The following is a 16,221-nucleotide window of genomic DNA, read 5'->3' as shown; positions in this document are numbered from 1 at the left end:
ATGTTACATTCCCTGATGTTTTTAAATAGAAACATTTAAATTTAAAGCTTTTACATTAATAATTAAAACATTTTAATTAAAAATTAACTCACAGCGGCCTAAAGCCTACAGCTAGGCCTAAAGCCTAGAACTAGGCCTCAAACTCTCCCTTCGTATCGTACCCCCGCGTGTGTGAAAGGGAGTTAATGTTTAACAATGTTACATTCCCTGATGTTTTTAAATAGAAACATTTAAATTTAAAGCTTTTACATTAATAATTAAAACATTTTAATTAAAAATTAACTCACAGCGGCCTAAAGCCTACAGCTAGGCCTAAAGCCTAGAACTAGGCCTCAAACTCTCCCATCGTATCGTACCCCCGCCATTTCATTTTATTATAGCCATTCATTTGATCGTTCCTACCAGCCCACCCCGCAGGGACCTGTTCTTGTTCATGTTTTTTGTTTGCTGCGGTTGCACCCGATTCAAGAGCCGAATGGCTCACAGGGCTACACCTAATAACACATGAACTTGAACTTGACTGATTCTAGGGGCAAGTGCTGTTAGCAAGCAGCACCCATGCAGGCCGGCACTGTGCGACACACAGATGATACACACACAGACAAAGCTACCCCAGGTAGCCTCTATTAGGGATGTCGGGGCAAGTGCTGTCAGTAGCGAGAAATGATGAAGGCCTGCAATGTGGCACACACGAGGGGGTGGGTGGCCAACACCACGCCCGGCCGCCTTTGTCTCCCCAGTGCTAGCGATGTTTACTACACACCGCTACACCAGGTACCCATTTGAGGCTGAGGCGACCTAGGGGAGGCCCAGGACCGGTTCAGATAATCGTCACCGGTGTTGGCCGTGAGTGGGAATCGAACCCGGGTCGCCGGGTTCGTAGCGCAGCGTAGCATTAACCGCTACACCCACCGCTCCTCACACACAGACACACACACACGCACACATACACACAACAACAGCAACAACCGCCATTCACCACTAAGTGGTGGTGACGTCACCACGACGCTTGTGCCAGGCCAAGTGCACCTTGAGGCTACCACGTGAAGTGTCGAACGCCCGCTGGCAGGAGGTCACGGGGCAGACCCAGCAGGTGCCACGGGTCGACTGACCGAGATGACCGAGATGACTGGCTGATGCACCACCTGTGCCCCCTGCTGTGCCAACTTGCTGCTCTTTAGCCACCCGGCGCTCCGCTCGTTGTTGTGAGCGTCGCTCCTCCGCCCTCCGTTGTTGTTGGAGGGCGACTGCCTCCAACTGCCCAATAGCGTCCTTCACGAGCCTCCTCCACTGAGGCCGATCTTGACACCGCTGGTACCAGTCATCGGCAAGTCCACTCAGCTCCACGTCCTCCTGTACCACATCACTCCATCTCTTCTCTAGCTCGTGCCACGCCCGTTTAGCCCCCTCGATCCGGCAGAACAAAAGCTGTTTAGCATGTGGTGTCTGGGCATGCGGGCTACATGACCCAGCCAACGCAGCCTTGCCTGCCAGAGGAGCTCACCGATGGGACTTTGTCCAGATCTTTCAAGAATGTATGAGCTCCTCACACAATCCAGCCTGGTTAAACCCAGGATGGATCGTAGGCAGGCCAGCCTAAATGTTTCCAACCGGCGAAGATGCTCCATTAGGGGGGTCCACGTTTCGCAAGCGTAGAGAAGGGAGGGAATGACCGTGGCCGAGAAGACCTGAAGCTTCGTGCGGAGCGACAGACCAGGTAGCTTCCACACAGCGTTACGCAACCGATGAAAAGATATTGCCGCTCGACTGATTCGGAGTGAGACCTCTGCTGTTAAACTGGAGCCCGGTCATAAGCACACACACGCACAGACACACACACACAGCCACACACACACACACACAGTCACACGCACAGTCTCACACACACACATTCACACACACACAGTCACACACACACACAGTCACACACGCACACAGTCACACACACACACAGTCACACACACACAGTCACACACACACACACAGTCACACACACACACAGTCACAGTCACACACACACAGTCACACACACACAGTCTCACACACAGTCTCACACACAGTCACACACACACACATTCACACACACACAGTCACACACACACACAGTCACACACGCACACAGTCACACACACACACAGTCACACACACACAGTCACACACACACACAGTCACACACACACACAGTCACAGTCACACACACACAGTCACACACACACAGTCACACACACACAGTCTCACACACAGTCTCACACACAGTCACACACACACAGTCACACACACAAAGTCACACACACAGTCTCACACACAGTCTCACACACAGTCACACACAGTCACATCCACAGTCACACCCACAGTCACACAGACACACAGTCTCACACAGTCACACACACACAGTCACACACACACACAGTCACCCGATCCTAACCTGTAACAAACTTTCGTCTCCCCTCTGCCCCTCCACCCCTCCCGCACTGCCGCTCCAAACACATCGAACGCAGGAGAGTAAGGTGAGTGAGATGTTGACTACCTCGCCTGGTACGCAGCAGGTCGTGGGTTCGATCCCGACCCTGATGAGATTTTGACCACCTCGCCTGGTACGCAGGAGGTCGTGGGTTCGATCCCGACCCTGATGAGATGTTGACTACCTCGCCTGGTACGCAGGAGGTCGTGGGTTCTATCCCGACCCTGATGAGATGTTGACTACCTCGCCTGGTATACAGGAGGTCGTGGGATCGATCCCGACCCTGGTGAGATGTTGACTACCTCGCCTGGTACGCAGGAGGTCGTGGGTTCGATCCCGACCCTGATGAGATGTTGACTACCTCGCCTGGTACGCAGGAGGTCGTGGGTTCGATCCCGACTCTGATGAGAAGTTGACTACCTCGCCTGGTACACAGGAGGTCGTGGGTTCGATCCCGACTCTGATGAGAAGTTGACTACCTCGCCTGGTACGCAGGAGGTCGTGGGATCGATCCCGACCCTGGTGAGATGTTGACTACCTCGCCTGGTACACAGGAGGTCGTGGGTTCGATCCCGACCCTGATGAGATGTTGACTACCTCGCCTGTTACGCAGGAGGTCGTGGGTTCGATCCCGACCCTGATGAGATGTTGACTACCTCGCCTGGTACGCAGGAGGTCGTGGGTTCGATCCCGACCCTGATGAGATGTTGACTACCTCGCCTGGTACGCAGGAGGTCGTGGGTTCGATCCCGACCCTGATGAGATGTTGACTACCTCGCCTGGTACGCAGGAGGTCGTGGGTTCGATCCCGACCCTGATGAGATGTTGACTACCTCGCCTGGTACGCAGGAGGTCGTGGGTTCGATCCCGACCCTGATGAGATGTTGACTACCTCGCCTGGTACGCAGGAGGTCGTGGGCTCGATCCCGACCCTGATGAGATGTTGACTACCTCGCCTGGTACACAACAGGTCGTGGGTTCTATCCCGACCCTGATGAGATGTTGACTACCTCGCCTGGTACGCAGGAGGTCGTGGGTTCGATCCCGACCCTGATGAGATGTTGACTACCTCGCCTGGTACGCAGGAGGTCGTGGGTTCGATCCCGACCCTGATGAGATGTTGACTACCTCGCCTGGTACGCAGGAGGTCGTGGGCTCGATCCCGACCCTGATGAGATGTTGACTACCTCGCCTGGTACACAACAGGTCGTGGGTTCTATCCCGACCCTGATGAGATGTTGACTACCTCGCCTGGTACGCAGGAGGTCGTGGGTTCGATCCCGACCCTGATAAGATGTTGACTACCTCGCCTGGTACACAGGAGGTCGTGGGTTCGATCCCGACCCTGATAAGATGTTGACTACCTCGCCTGGTACACAGGAGGTCGTGGGTTCTATCCCGACCCTGATAAGATGTTGACTACCTCGCCTGGTACACAGGAGGTCGTGGGTTCGATCCCGATCCTGATGAGATGTTGACTGCCTCACCTGGTACACAGGAGGTCGTGGGTTCGATCCCGACCCTGATAAGATGTTGACTACCTCGCCTGGTACACAGCAGGTCGTGGGTTCGATCCCGACCCTGATGAGATGTTGACCACCTCGCCTGGTACGCAGGAGGTCGTGGGTTCGATCCCGACCCTGATGAGATGTTGACTACCTCGCCTGGTACGCAGGAGGTCGTGGGCTCGATCCCGACCCTGATGAGATGTTGACTACCTCGCCTGGTACGCAGGAGGTCGTGGGTTCGATCCCGACCCTGATGAGATGTTGACTACCTCGCCTGGTACGCAGGAGGTCGTGGGTTCGATCCCGACCCTGATGAGATGTTGACTACCTCGCCTGGTACACAGGAGGTCGTGGGTTCGATCCCGACCCTGATGAGATGTTGACTACCTCGCCTGGTACGCAGGAGGTCGTGGGTTCGATCCCGACCCTGATGAGATGTTGACTACCTCGCCTGATACGCAGGAGGTCGTTTGTTCGATCCCGACCCTGACGATGCCTGCTGCTGTGTGATGGGCAAAGGGTCACTTCTGAAAAAGAGCAACATAATTCAGTGACGCCTTACACCTGGACACAGAGAAATTGTTTTAGTGTGGGTCTCTGTGGGTCTCTGTGAGTCTCTGTGGGTCTCTGTGAGTCTCTGTGTGTCTCTGTGGGTCTCTGTGAGTCTCTGTGGGTCTCTGTGGGTCTCTGTGGGTCTCTGTGGGTCTTTATGGGTCTCTGTGGGTCTCTGTGAGTCTCTGTGGGTCTCTGTGTGGGTCTCTGTGGGTCTCTGTGTGTCTCTGTGGGTCTCTGTGGGTCTCTGTGAGTCTCTGTGGGTCTCTGTGGGTCTCTGTGGGTCTCTGTGGGTCTCTGTGTGTCTTTATGGGTCTCTGTGGGTCTCTGTGAGTCTCTGTGGGTCTCTGTGTGGGTCTCTGTGGGTCTCTGTGAGTCTCTGTGGGTCTCTGTGGGTCTCTGTGAGTCTCTGTGGGTCTCTGTGGGTCTCTGTGAGTCTCTGTGGGTCTCTGTGGGTCTCTGTGAGTCTCTGTGTGTCTCTGTGGGTCTCTGTGGGTCTCTGTGAGTCTCTGTGGGTCTCTGTGGGTCTCTGTGGGTCTCTGTGGGTCTCTGTGGGTCTCTGTGGGTCTTTATGGGTCTCTGTGGGTCTCTGTGAGTCTCTGTGGGTCTCTGTGTGGGTCTTTGTGGGGTTCTCTGGGTCTCTGTGGGTCTCTGTGAGTCTCTGTGGGTCTCTGTGGATATCTGTGTGTCTCTGTGTGTCTCTGTGTGTCTCTGTGGGTCTCTGTGGGTCTCTGTGGGTCTCTGTGGGGCTCTGTGGATCTCTGTGAGTCTCTGTGGGTCTCTGTGGGTCTCTGTGGGTCTCTGTGGGTCTCTGTGTGTCTCTGTGGGTCTCTGTGAGTCTCTGTGGGTCTCTGTGTGTCTCTGTGGGTCTCTGTGGGTCTCTGTGTGTCTCTGTGTGTCTCTGTGGGTCTCTGTGTGTCTCTGTGAGTCTCTGTGGGTCTTTGTGGGTCTCTGTGTGTCTCTGTGGGTCTCTGTGGGTCTCTGTGAGTCTCTGTGGGTCTCTGTGAGTCTCTGTGGGTCTCTGTGGGTCTCTGTGGGGCTCTGTGGGTCTCTGTGGGTCTCTGTGTATCTCTGTGAGTCTCTGTGGGTCTTTGTGGGTCTCTGTGTGTCTTTGTGGGTCTCTGTGGGTCTCTGTGGGTCTCTGTGTGGGTCTTTGTGGGGTTCTCTGGGTCTCTGTGGGTCTCTGTGAGTCTCTGTGGGTCTCTGTGGATATCTGTGTGTCTCTGTGTGTCTCTGTGGGTCTCTGTGAGTCTCTGTGGGTCTCTGTGGGTCTTTATGGGTCTCTGTGGGTCTCTATGGGTCTCTATGGGTCTCTGTGGGTCTCTGTGGGTCTCTGTGGGTCTCTGTGTATCTCTGTGAGTCTCTGTGGGTCTTTGTGGGTCTCTGTGTGTCTTTGTGGGTCTCTGTGGGTCTCTGTGAGTCTCTGTGGGTCTCTGTGTGGGTCTTTGTGGGGTTCTCTGGGTCTCTGTGGGTCTCTGTGAGTCTCTGTGGGTCTCTGTGGATATCTGTGTGTCTCTGTGTGTCTCTGTGGGTCTCTGTGAGTCTCTGTAGGTCTCTGTGGGTCTTTATGGGTCTCTGTGGGTCTCTGTGGGTCTCTGTGAGTCTCTGTGTGTCTCTGTGGGTCTCTGTGAGTTTCTGTGTGTCTCTGTGGGTCTCTGTGGGTCTCTGTGGGTCTCTGTGGGTCTTTATGGGTCTCTGTGGGTCTCTGTGAGTCTCTGTGGGTCTCTGTGTGGGTCTTTGTGGGGTTCTCTGGGTCTCTGTGGGTCTCTGTGTGTCTCTGTGGGTCTCTGTGAGTCTCTGTGGGTCTCTGTGTGTCTCTGTGGGTCTCTGTGGGTCTCTGTGTGTCTCTGTGTGTCTCTGTGGGTCTCTGTGTGTCTCTGTGAGTCTCTGTGGGTCTTTGTGGGTCTCTGTGTGTCTCTGTGGGTCTCTGTGGGTCTCTGTGAGTCTCTGTGGGTCTCTGTGAGTCTCTGTGGGTCTCTGTGGGTCTCTGTGGGGCTCTGTGGGTCTCTGTGGGTCTCTGTGTATCTCTGTGAGTCTCTGTGGGTCTTTGTGGGTCTCTGTGTGTCTTTATGGGTCTCTGTGGGTCTCTGTGGGTCTCTGTGTGGGTCTTTGTGGGGTTCTCTGGGTCTCTGTGGGTCTCTGTGAGTCTCTGTGGGTCTCTGTGGATATCTGTGTGTCTCTGTGGGTCTCTGTGAGTCTCTGTGGGTCTCTGTGGGTCTTTATGGGTCTCTGTGGGTCTCTATGGGTCTCTGTGGGTCTCTGTGGGTCTCTGTGGGTCTCTGTGTATCTCTGTGAGTCTCTGTGGGTCTTTGTGGGTCTCTGTGTGTCTTTGTGGGTCTCTGTGGGTCTCTGTGAGTCTCTGTGGGTCTCTGTGTGGGTCTTTGTGGGGTTCTCTGGGTCTCTGTGGGTCTCTGTGGGTCTCTGTGGATATCTGTGTGTCTCTGTGTGTCTCTGTGGGTCTCTGTGGGTCTCTGTGTGTCTCTGTGGGTCTCTGTGTGTCTCTGTGGGTCTCTGTGTGTCTCTGTGGGTCTCTGTGGGTCTCTGTGTGTCTCTGTGGGTCTCTGTGGGTCTCTGTGTGTCTCTGTGGGTCTCTGTGTGTCTCTGTGGGTCTCTGTGTGTCTCTGTGGGTCTCTGTGGGTCTCTGTGGGTCTCTGTTAGTCTCTGTGGGTCTCTGTGGGTCTCTGTGGGTCTCTGTGTGTCTCTGTGTGTCTCTGTGGGTCTCTGTGGGTCTCTGTGGGTCTCTGTGGGTCTCTGTTAGTCTCTGTGGGTCTCTGTGGGTCTCTGTGGGTCTCTGTGGGTCTCTGTGGGTCTCTCTGGGTCTCTGTGAGTCTCTGTGGGTCTCTGTGTGTCTCTGTGTGTCTCTGTGGGTCTCTGTGTGTCTCTGTGGGTCTCTGTGTGTCTCTGTGTGTCTCTGTGGGTCTCTGTGTGTCTCTGTGAGTCTCTGTGGGTCTCTGTGGGTCTCTGTGTGTCTCTATGGGTCTCTATGGGTCTCTGTGGGTCTCTGTGGGTCTCTGTGGGACTCTGTGGGTCTCTGTGAGTCTCTGTAGGTCTCTGTGGGTCTCTGTGGGTCTCTGTTAGTCTCTGTGGGTATCTGTGTCTCTCTGTGGGTCTCTGTGGGTCTCTGTGAGTCTCTGTGAGTCTCTGTGTGTCTCTGTGTGTCTCTGTGGGTCTCTGTGGGTCTCTGTGAGTCTCTGTGGGTCTCTGTGGGTCTCTGTGAGTATGGTCTTTGTGGGTCTCTGTGGGTCTCTGTGGGTCTCTGTGAGTGTGGGTCTCTGTGGGTCTCTGTGGGTCTGTGTGTGTGTGTGTGTCTCTGTGGGTCTCTGTGTGTTTCTGTGACTCTCTGTGGGTCTCTGTGGGTCTCTTTGAGTCTGTGTGGGTCTCTGTGGGTCTGTGTGGGTCTCTGTGACTCTCTGTGGGTCTCTGTGGGTCTCTTTGAGTCTGTGTGGGTCTCTGTGAGTGTGGTTCTCTGTGGGTCTCTGTGAGTCTCTGTGTGTCTCTGTGTGTGTAGGTCTCTGTGGGTCTCTGTGGGTCTCTGTGAGTATGTGTATCTCTGTGGATCTTTGTGGGTCTTTGTGAGTGTGGGTCTCTGTGGGTCTCTGTGTGTGTCTGTGGGTCTCTGTGGGTCTCTGTGAGTCTGTGTGGGTCTCTGTGGGTCTCTGTGGGTCTCTGTGTGTGTCTGTGGGTCTCTGTGTGTCTCTGTGGGTCTCTGTAGGACTCTGTGGGTCTCTATGTGTGTCTGTGTGTGTGGCGACTGATGTGTAAACATCGCCACTGGGGAGACAAAGGCGGCCGGGCGTGGTGCTGGCCACCCACCCCCTCGTGTGCCACTGTGCCGGCCTTCATAGGTGCCACTCGCTAACAGCACTTGCCCCTACAGTCTGTTAAGGCTACACGGGGGATCTTTGTCTGTGTGTGTGTGTCTCTGTGTCACCCCCAGGAGACCATGACGGACGACAGCGAGGTGGAGACAGCGCGGTAGGGTGGACTCACTCACTCACACACTCACCCACTCACTCATACACTCACTCACTCACTCATACACTCACTCACTCATACACTCACCCATACACTCACTCATATACTCACCCATACACTCACCCACTCACCCATTCACTCACTCACACATACACTCACTCATACACTCACTCACCCATTCACTCACTCATACACTCACTTACTCACCCATACACTCACTCACTCACTCATACACTCACTCACTCACTCATACACTCACCCACACACTCACTCGCTCACTCACTCACCCATACACTCACTCGCTCACTCACTCACCCATACACTCACTCGCTCACTCACTCACTCGCTCACTCACTCACTCGCTCACTCACTCACTCATACACTCACTCACACACTCACCCATACACTCACTCACTCATACACTCACTCACACACTCACCCATACACTCACTCAAACACTCATACACTCACCCATACACTCACTCATATACTCACCCATACACTCACCCACTCACCCACTCACTCACTCACCCATACACTCACTCATACACTCACTCACCCAATCACTCACTCATACACTCACTTACTCACCCATACACTCACTCACTCATACACTCACTCACTCACTCATACACTCACCCACACACTCACTCGCTCACTCACTCACCCATACACTCACACGCTCACTCACTCACCAATACACTCACTTGCTCACTCACCCATACACTCACTCGCTCACTCACTCACTCATACACTCACTCACTCATACACTCACTCACACACTCACCCATACACTCACTCAAACACTCACTCACTCACTCATACACTCACTCACTCATACGCTGTGTGTGTGACGCTGTGTGTGTGTGACGCTGTGTGTGTGTGTGATGCTGTGTGTGTGTGTGACGCTGTGTGTGTGACGCTGTGTGTGTGACGCTGTGTGTGTGTGACGCTGTGTGTGTGTGACGCTGTGTGTGTGACGCTGTGTGTGTGTGACGCTGTGTGTGTGTGATGCTGTGTGTGTGTGTGACGCTGTGTGTGACGCTGTGTGTGTGACGCTGTGTGTGTGTGACGCTGTGTGTGTGTGACGCTGAGTGTGTGTAACGCTGTGTGTGTGTGACGCTGTGTGTGTGTGATGCTGTGTGTGTTTGACGATGTGTGTGTGTGACGCTGTGTGTGTGTGTGACGCTGTGTGTGTGTGTGACGCTGTGTGTGTGTGACGCTGTGTGTGTGACGCTGTGTGTGTGACGCTGTGTGTGTGTGACGCTGTGTGTGTGTGACGCTGTGTGTGTGACACTGTGTGTGTGTGACGCTGTGTGTGACGCTGTGTGTGACGCTGTGTGTGTGTGACGCTGTGTGTGTGTGACGCTGTGTGTGTGTGAAGCTGTGTGTGTGACGCTGTGTGTGTGTGACGCTGTGTGTGTGACGCTGTGTGTGTGACGCTGTGTGTGTGATGCTGTGTGTGTGACGCTGTGTGTGTGTGTCGCTGTGTGTGTGTGGCGCTGTGTGACGCTGTGTGTGTGTGACGCTGTGTGTGTGTGTGACGCTGTGTGTGTCGCTGTGTGTGTGTGACGCTGTGTGTGTGACGCTGTGTGTGTGTGACTCTGTGTGTGTGACGCTGTGTGTGTGTGACGCTGTGTGTGTGATGCTGTGTGTGTGATGCTGTGTGTGTGTGACGCTGTGTGTGTGACGCTGTGTGTGTGTGACGCTGTGTGTGTGACGCTGTGTGTGTGTGACGCTGTGTGTGTGTTTGACGCTGTGTGTGTGTGTGACGCTGTGTGTGTGTGTGACGCTGTGTGTGTGACGCTGTGTGTGTGTGTGACGCTGTGTGTGTGTGTGTGACGCTGTGTGTGTGTGTGACGCTGTGTGTGTGTGTGATGCTGTGTGTGTGACGCTGTGTGTGTGACGCTGTGTGTGTGTGTGACGCTGTGTGTGTGACGCTGTGTGTGTGTGACGCTGTGTGTGTGTGTGACGCTGTGTGTGTGACACGCTGTGTGTGTGTGACGCTGTGTGTGTGACGCTGTGTGTGTGTGACGCTGTGTGTGTGTGACGCTGTGTGTGTGTGACGCTGTGTGTGTGTGTGACGCTGTGTGTGTGTGTGACGCTGTGTGTGTGTGTGATGCTGTGTGTGTGTGTGACGCTGTGTGTGATGTTGTGTGTGTGTGTGACGCTGTGTGTGTGTGTGTGTGACGCTGTGTGTGTGTGTGACGCCGTGTGTGTGTGTGACGCCGTGTGTGTGTGTGACGCCGTGTGTGTGTGACGCCGTGTGTGTGTGACGCTGTGTGTGTGACGCTGTGTGTGTATGTGTGTGTGTGTGACGCTGTGTGTGTGACGCTGTGTGTGTGACGCTGTGTGTGTGTGTGTGTGACGCTGTGTGTGTGTGTGACGCTGTGTGTGTGTGACGCTGTGTGTGTGACGCTGTGTGTGTATGTGTGTGTGACGCTGTGTGTGTGACGCTGTGTGTGTGACGCTGTGTGTGTGACGCTGTGTGTGTATGTGTGTGTGTGACGCTGTGTGTGTGTGACGCTGTGTGTGTGTGACGCTGTGTGTGTGTGACGCTGTGTATGACGCTGTGTGTGTGTGACGCTGTGTGTGTGTGAGGCTGTGTGTGTGTGTCGCTGTGTGTGTGACGCTGTGTGTGTGTGACGCTGTGTGTGTGTGACGCTGTGTGTGTGACGCTGTGTGTGTGACGCTGTGTGTGTGTGACGCTGTGTGTGTGTGACGCTGTGTGTGTGTGACGCTGTGTGTGTGACGCTGTGTGTGATGCTGTGTGTGTGACGCTGTGTGTGTGTGACGCTGTGTGTGACGTTGTGTGTGTGACGCTGTGTGTGTGTGTGACGCTGTGTGTGTGTGACGCTGTGTGTGTGTGACGCTGTGTGTGTGTGACGCTGTGTGTGTGTGACGCTGTGTGTGTGACGCTGTGTGTGTGACGCTGTGTGTGTGTGTGTGACGCTGTGTGTGTGACGCTGTGTGTGTGACGCTGTGTGTGTGTGACGCTGTGTGTGTGTGACGCTGTGTGTGTGTGACGCTGTGTGTGTGTGACGCTGTGTGTGTGACGCTGTGTGTGTGACGCTGTGTGTGTGACGCTGTGTGTGTGTGACGCTGTGTGTGTGTGTGACGCTGTGTGTGTGTGTGACGCTGTGTGTGTGTGACGCTGTGTGTGTGTGACGCTGTGTGTTTGTGTCGCTGTGTGTGTGACGCTGTGTGTGTGTGACGCTGTGTGTGTGTGACGCTGTGTGTGTGTGACGCTGTGTGTGTGTGACGCTGTGTGTGTGTGTGACGCTGTGTGTGTGTGAAGCTGTGTGTGTGACGCTGTGTGTGTATGTGTGTGTGACGCTGTGTTTGTGACGCTGTGTGTGTGACGCTGTGTGTGTGTGATGCTGTGTGTGTGTGACGCTGTGTGTGTATGACGCTGTGTGTGTGACGCTGTGTGTGTGACGCTGTGTGTGTGACGCTGTGTGTGTGTGACGCTGTGTGTGTGACGCTGTGTGTGTGACGCTGTGTGTGTGACGCTGTGTGTGTGACGCTGTGTGTGTGACGTTGTGTGTGTGACGCTGTGTGTGTGTGTGTGACGCTGTGTGTGTGTGTGACGCTGTGTGTGACGCTGTGTGTGTGTGACGCTGTGTGTGTGACGCTGTGTGTGTGTGTGACGCTGTGTGTGTGACGCTGTGTGTGTGTGTGACACTGTGTGTGTGTGACGCTGTGTGTGTCACTGTGTGTGTGGGTGACGCTGTGTGTGTATGTGTGTGTGTGTGACGCTGTGTGTGTGACGCTGTGTGTGTGACGCTGTGTGTGTGTGTGACGCTGTGTGTGTGTGTGACGCTGTGTGTGTGTGACGCTGTGTGTGTGACGCTGTGTGTGTATGTGTGTGTGTGTGACGCTGTGTGTGTGACGCTGTGTGTGTGACGCTGTGTGTGTATGTGTGTGTGTGACGCTGTGTGTGTGTGACGCTGTGTGTGTGTGACGCTGTGTGTGTGTGACGCTGTGTATGACGCTGTGTGTGTGTGACGCTGTGTGTGTGTGAGGCTGTGTGTGTGTGTCGCTGTGTGTGTGACGCTGTGTGTGTGTGACGCTGTGTGTGTGTGACGCTGTGTGTGTGTGACGCTGTGTGTGTGTGACGCTGTGTGTGTGTGACGCTGTGTGTGTGACGCTGTGTGTGATGCTGTGTGTGTGACGCTGTGTGTGTGTGACGCTGTGTGTGACGTTGTGTGTGTGACGCTGTGTGTGTGTGTGTGACGCTGTGTGTGTGTGACGCTGTGTGTGTGTGACGCTGTGTGTGTGTGACGCTGTGTGTGTGACGCTGTGTGTGTGACGCTGTGTGTGTGTGTGTGACGCTGTGTGTGTGTGTGACGCTGTGTGTGTGACGCTGTGTGTGTGTGACGCTGTGTGTGTGTGACGCTGTGTGTGTGTGACGCTGTGTGTGTGACGCTGTGTGTGTGACGCTGTGTGTGTGACGCTGTGTGTGTGTGACGCTGTGTGTGTGTGTGACGCTGTGTGTGTGTGTGACGCTGTGTGTGTGTGACGCTGTGTGTTTGTGTCGCTGTGTGTGTGACGCTGTGTGTGTGTGACGCTGTGTGTGTGTGACGCTGTGTGTGTGTGACGCTGTGTGTGTGTGACGCTGTGTGTGTGTGTGACGCTGTGTGTGTGTGAAGCTGTGTGTGTGACGCTGTGTGTGTATGTGTGTGTGACGCTGTGTTTGTGACGCTGTGTGTGTGACGCTGTGTGTGTGTGATGCTGTGTGTGTGTGACGCTGTGTGTGTGTGACGCTGTGTGTGTGACGCTGTGTGTGTGACGCTGTGTGTGTGTGACGCTGTGTGTGTGACGCTGTGTGTGTGACGCTGTGTGTGTGACGCTGTGTGTGTGACGTTGTGTGTGTGACGCTGTGTGTGTGTGTGTGACGCTGTGTGTGTGTGTGACGCTGTGTGTGTGTGACGCTGTGTGTGTGTGACGCTGTGTGTGTGACGCTGTGTGTGTGTGTGACGCTGTGTGTGTGACGCTGTGTGTGTGTGACACTGTGTGTGTGTGACGCTGTGTGTGTCACTGTGTGTGTGGGTGACGCTGTGTGTGTGACGCTGTGTGTGTGTGACGCTGTGTGTGTGTGACGCTGTGTGTGTGACGCTGTGTGTGTGACGCTGTGTGTGTGACGCTGTGTGTGTGTGTGTGACGCTGTGTGTGTGTGACGCTGTGTGTGTGACGCTGTGTGTGTGTGACGCTGTGTGTGTGACGCTGTGTGTGGGTGACGCTGTGTGTGTGACGCTGTGTGTGTGTGACGCTGTGTGTGTGTGACGCTGTGTGTGTGTGACGCTGTGTGTGTGTGACGCTGTGTGTGTGTGTGACGCTGTGTGTGTGACGCTGTGTGTGTGTGTGACGCTGTGTGTGTGACACTGTGTGTGTGTGTGACGCTGTGTGTGTATCTGTGTGTGTGGGTGACGCTGTGTGTGTGACGCTGTGTGTGTGACGCTGTGTGTGTGACGCTGTGTGTGTGTGACGCTGTGTGTGTGTGACGCTGTGTGTGTGACGCTGTGTGTGTGTGACGCTGTGTGTGTGACGCTGTGTGTGTGTGACGCTGTGTGTGTGTGTGACGCTGTGTGTGACGCTGTGTGTGTGACGCTGTGTGTGTGTGACGCTGTGTGTGTGTGACGCTGTGTGTGTGTGACGCTGTGTGTGTGTGACGCTGTGTGTGTGTGATGCTGTGTGTGTGTGACGCTGTGTGTGTGACGCTGTGTGTGTGTGACGCTGTGTGTGTGACGCAGGGAGGTGCGTGAGTGGACTGCGCTTAACGAGGATGGGGAGCGAGCCCTCGCCTATCAGAGCCTCAAGCAGGCCCACAGGTGGTGACGTCACCCACCACCCCCACCACCACCCCCTACTCACCCCCACTCACCCCCTACTCACCCCCACTCACCCCCTACTCACCCCCTACTCACCCCCACTCACCCCCTACTCACCCCCACTCACCCCCTACTCACCCCCACTCACCCCCTACTCACCCCCTACTCACCCCCACTCACCCCCTACTCACCCCCACTCACCCCCCACTCACCCCCCACTCACCCCCCACTCACCCCCTTCTCACCCCCACTCACCCCCCACTCACCCCCCACTCACCCCCTTCTCACCCCCCACTCACCCCCCACTCACCCCCTACTCACCCCCTACTCACCCCCCACTCACCCCCCACTCACCCTCCACTCACCCCCTACTCACCCCCTACTCACCCCCCACTCACCCCCTACTCACCCCCTACTCACCCCCTACTCACACTATTTTTTTTAGAACCCCTACTCACCCCCTACTCACCCCCCACTCACCCCCCACTCACCCCCTACTCACCCCCTACTCACCCCCCACTCACCCCCTACTCACCCCCTACTCACCCCCCACTCACCCCCTACTCACCCCCCACTCACCCCCTACTCACCCCCCACTCACCCCCTACTCACCCCCCACTCACCCTATTTTTTTTTAGAACCCCTACTCACCCCCTACTCACCCCCCACTCACCCCCCACTCACCCCCTACTCACCCCCCACTCACCCCCCACTCACCCCCTACTCACCCCCCACTCACCCCCTACTCACCCCCCACTCACCCCCCACTCACCCCCTACTCACCCCCCACTCACCCCCCACTCACCCCCTACTCACCCCCCACTCACCCCCCACTCACCCCCCACTCACCCCCTACTCACCCCCCACTCACCCCTTACTCACCCCCTACTCACCCCCTACTCACCCCCCACTCACCCCCCACTCACCCCCTACTCACCCCCTACTCACCCCCCACTCACCCCCTACTCACCCCCCACTCACCCTATTTTTTTTTAGAACCCCTACTCACCCCCTACTCACCCCCCACTCACCCCCCACTCACCCCCTACTCACCCCCCACTCACCCCCCACTCACCCCCTACTCACCCCCCACTCACCCCCTACTCACCCCCCACTCACCCCCCACTCACCCCCTACTCACCCCCCACTCACCCCCCACTCACCCCCTACTCACCCCCCACTCACCCCCCACTCACCCCCCACTCACCCCCTACTCACCCCCCACTCACCCCTTACTCACCCCCTACTCACCCCCTACTCACCCCCCACTCACCCCCCACTCACCCCCTACTCACCCCCTACTCACCCCCTACTCACCCCCTACTCACCCTCCACTCACCCCCTACTCACCCTCTACTCACTTTTATTTTTTTTTAGAACCCCTACTCACCCCCTACTCACCCCCTACTCACCCCCCACTCACCCCCCACTCACCCCCTACTCACCCCCCACTCACCCCCTACTCACCCCCCACTCACCCCCTACTCACCCCCCACTCAACCCTACTCACCTTTTTTTTTTTTTTTAGAACCCCCACTCACCCCCTACTCACCCCCTACTCACCCCCTACTCACCCCCTACTCACCCTCCACTCACCCCCTACTCACCCTCTACTCACTTTTATTTTTTTTTAGAACCCCTACTCACCCCCTACTCACCCCCCACTCACCCCCCACTCACCCCCCACTCACCCCCTACTCACCCCCTACTCACCCCCCACTCACCCCCCACTCACCCCCTACTCACCCCCTACTCACCCCCTACTCACCCCCCACTCACCCCCCACTCACCCCCCACTCACCCCCTACTCACCCCCTACTCACCCTATATTTTTTTTTTTAGAACCCCTACTCACCCCCTACTCACCCCCTACTCACCCCCCACTCACCCCCTA

The 16,221-nt window shown here is 55.8% G+C and overlaps 1 protein-coding gene across 1 annotated transcript in view; it reads left to right on the top strand.

Annotated features, from left to right (window-relative positions):
* Nucleotides 1–16,221, top strand: part of LOC144953180 (unconventional myosin-Va-like) — a gene marked incomplete at its 5' end in the record, with an annotated part of 128,479 nt that overhangs the window by 26,017 nt on the left and 86,241 nt on the right. Inside the window, 2 exon segments of the mRNA XM_078883740.1 lie at nucleotides 8,459–8,496; nucleotides 14,250–14,327. Of these exon segments, the coding sequence (XP_078739866.1) occupies nucleotides 8,459–8,496; nucleotides 14,250–14,327 (116 nt within the window).

This window comes from Lampetra fluviatilis, chromosome 72 (assembly GCF_964198595.1).
Source record: "Lampetra fluviatilis chromosome 72, kcLamFluv1.1, whole genome shotgun sequence".
In the NCBI taxonomy this organism is placed as follows: Eukaryota; Metazoa; Chordata; class Hyperoartia; order Petromyzontiformes; family Petromyzontidae; genus Lampetra; species Lampetra fluviatilis.
The sequence above is the reverse complement of the archived record's forward strand: the minus strand, read 5'-3'. Positions and strand labels throughout refer to the sequence as shown.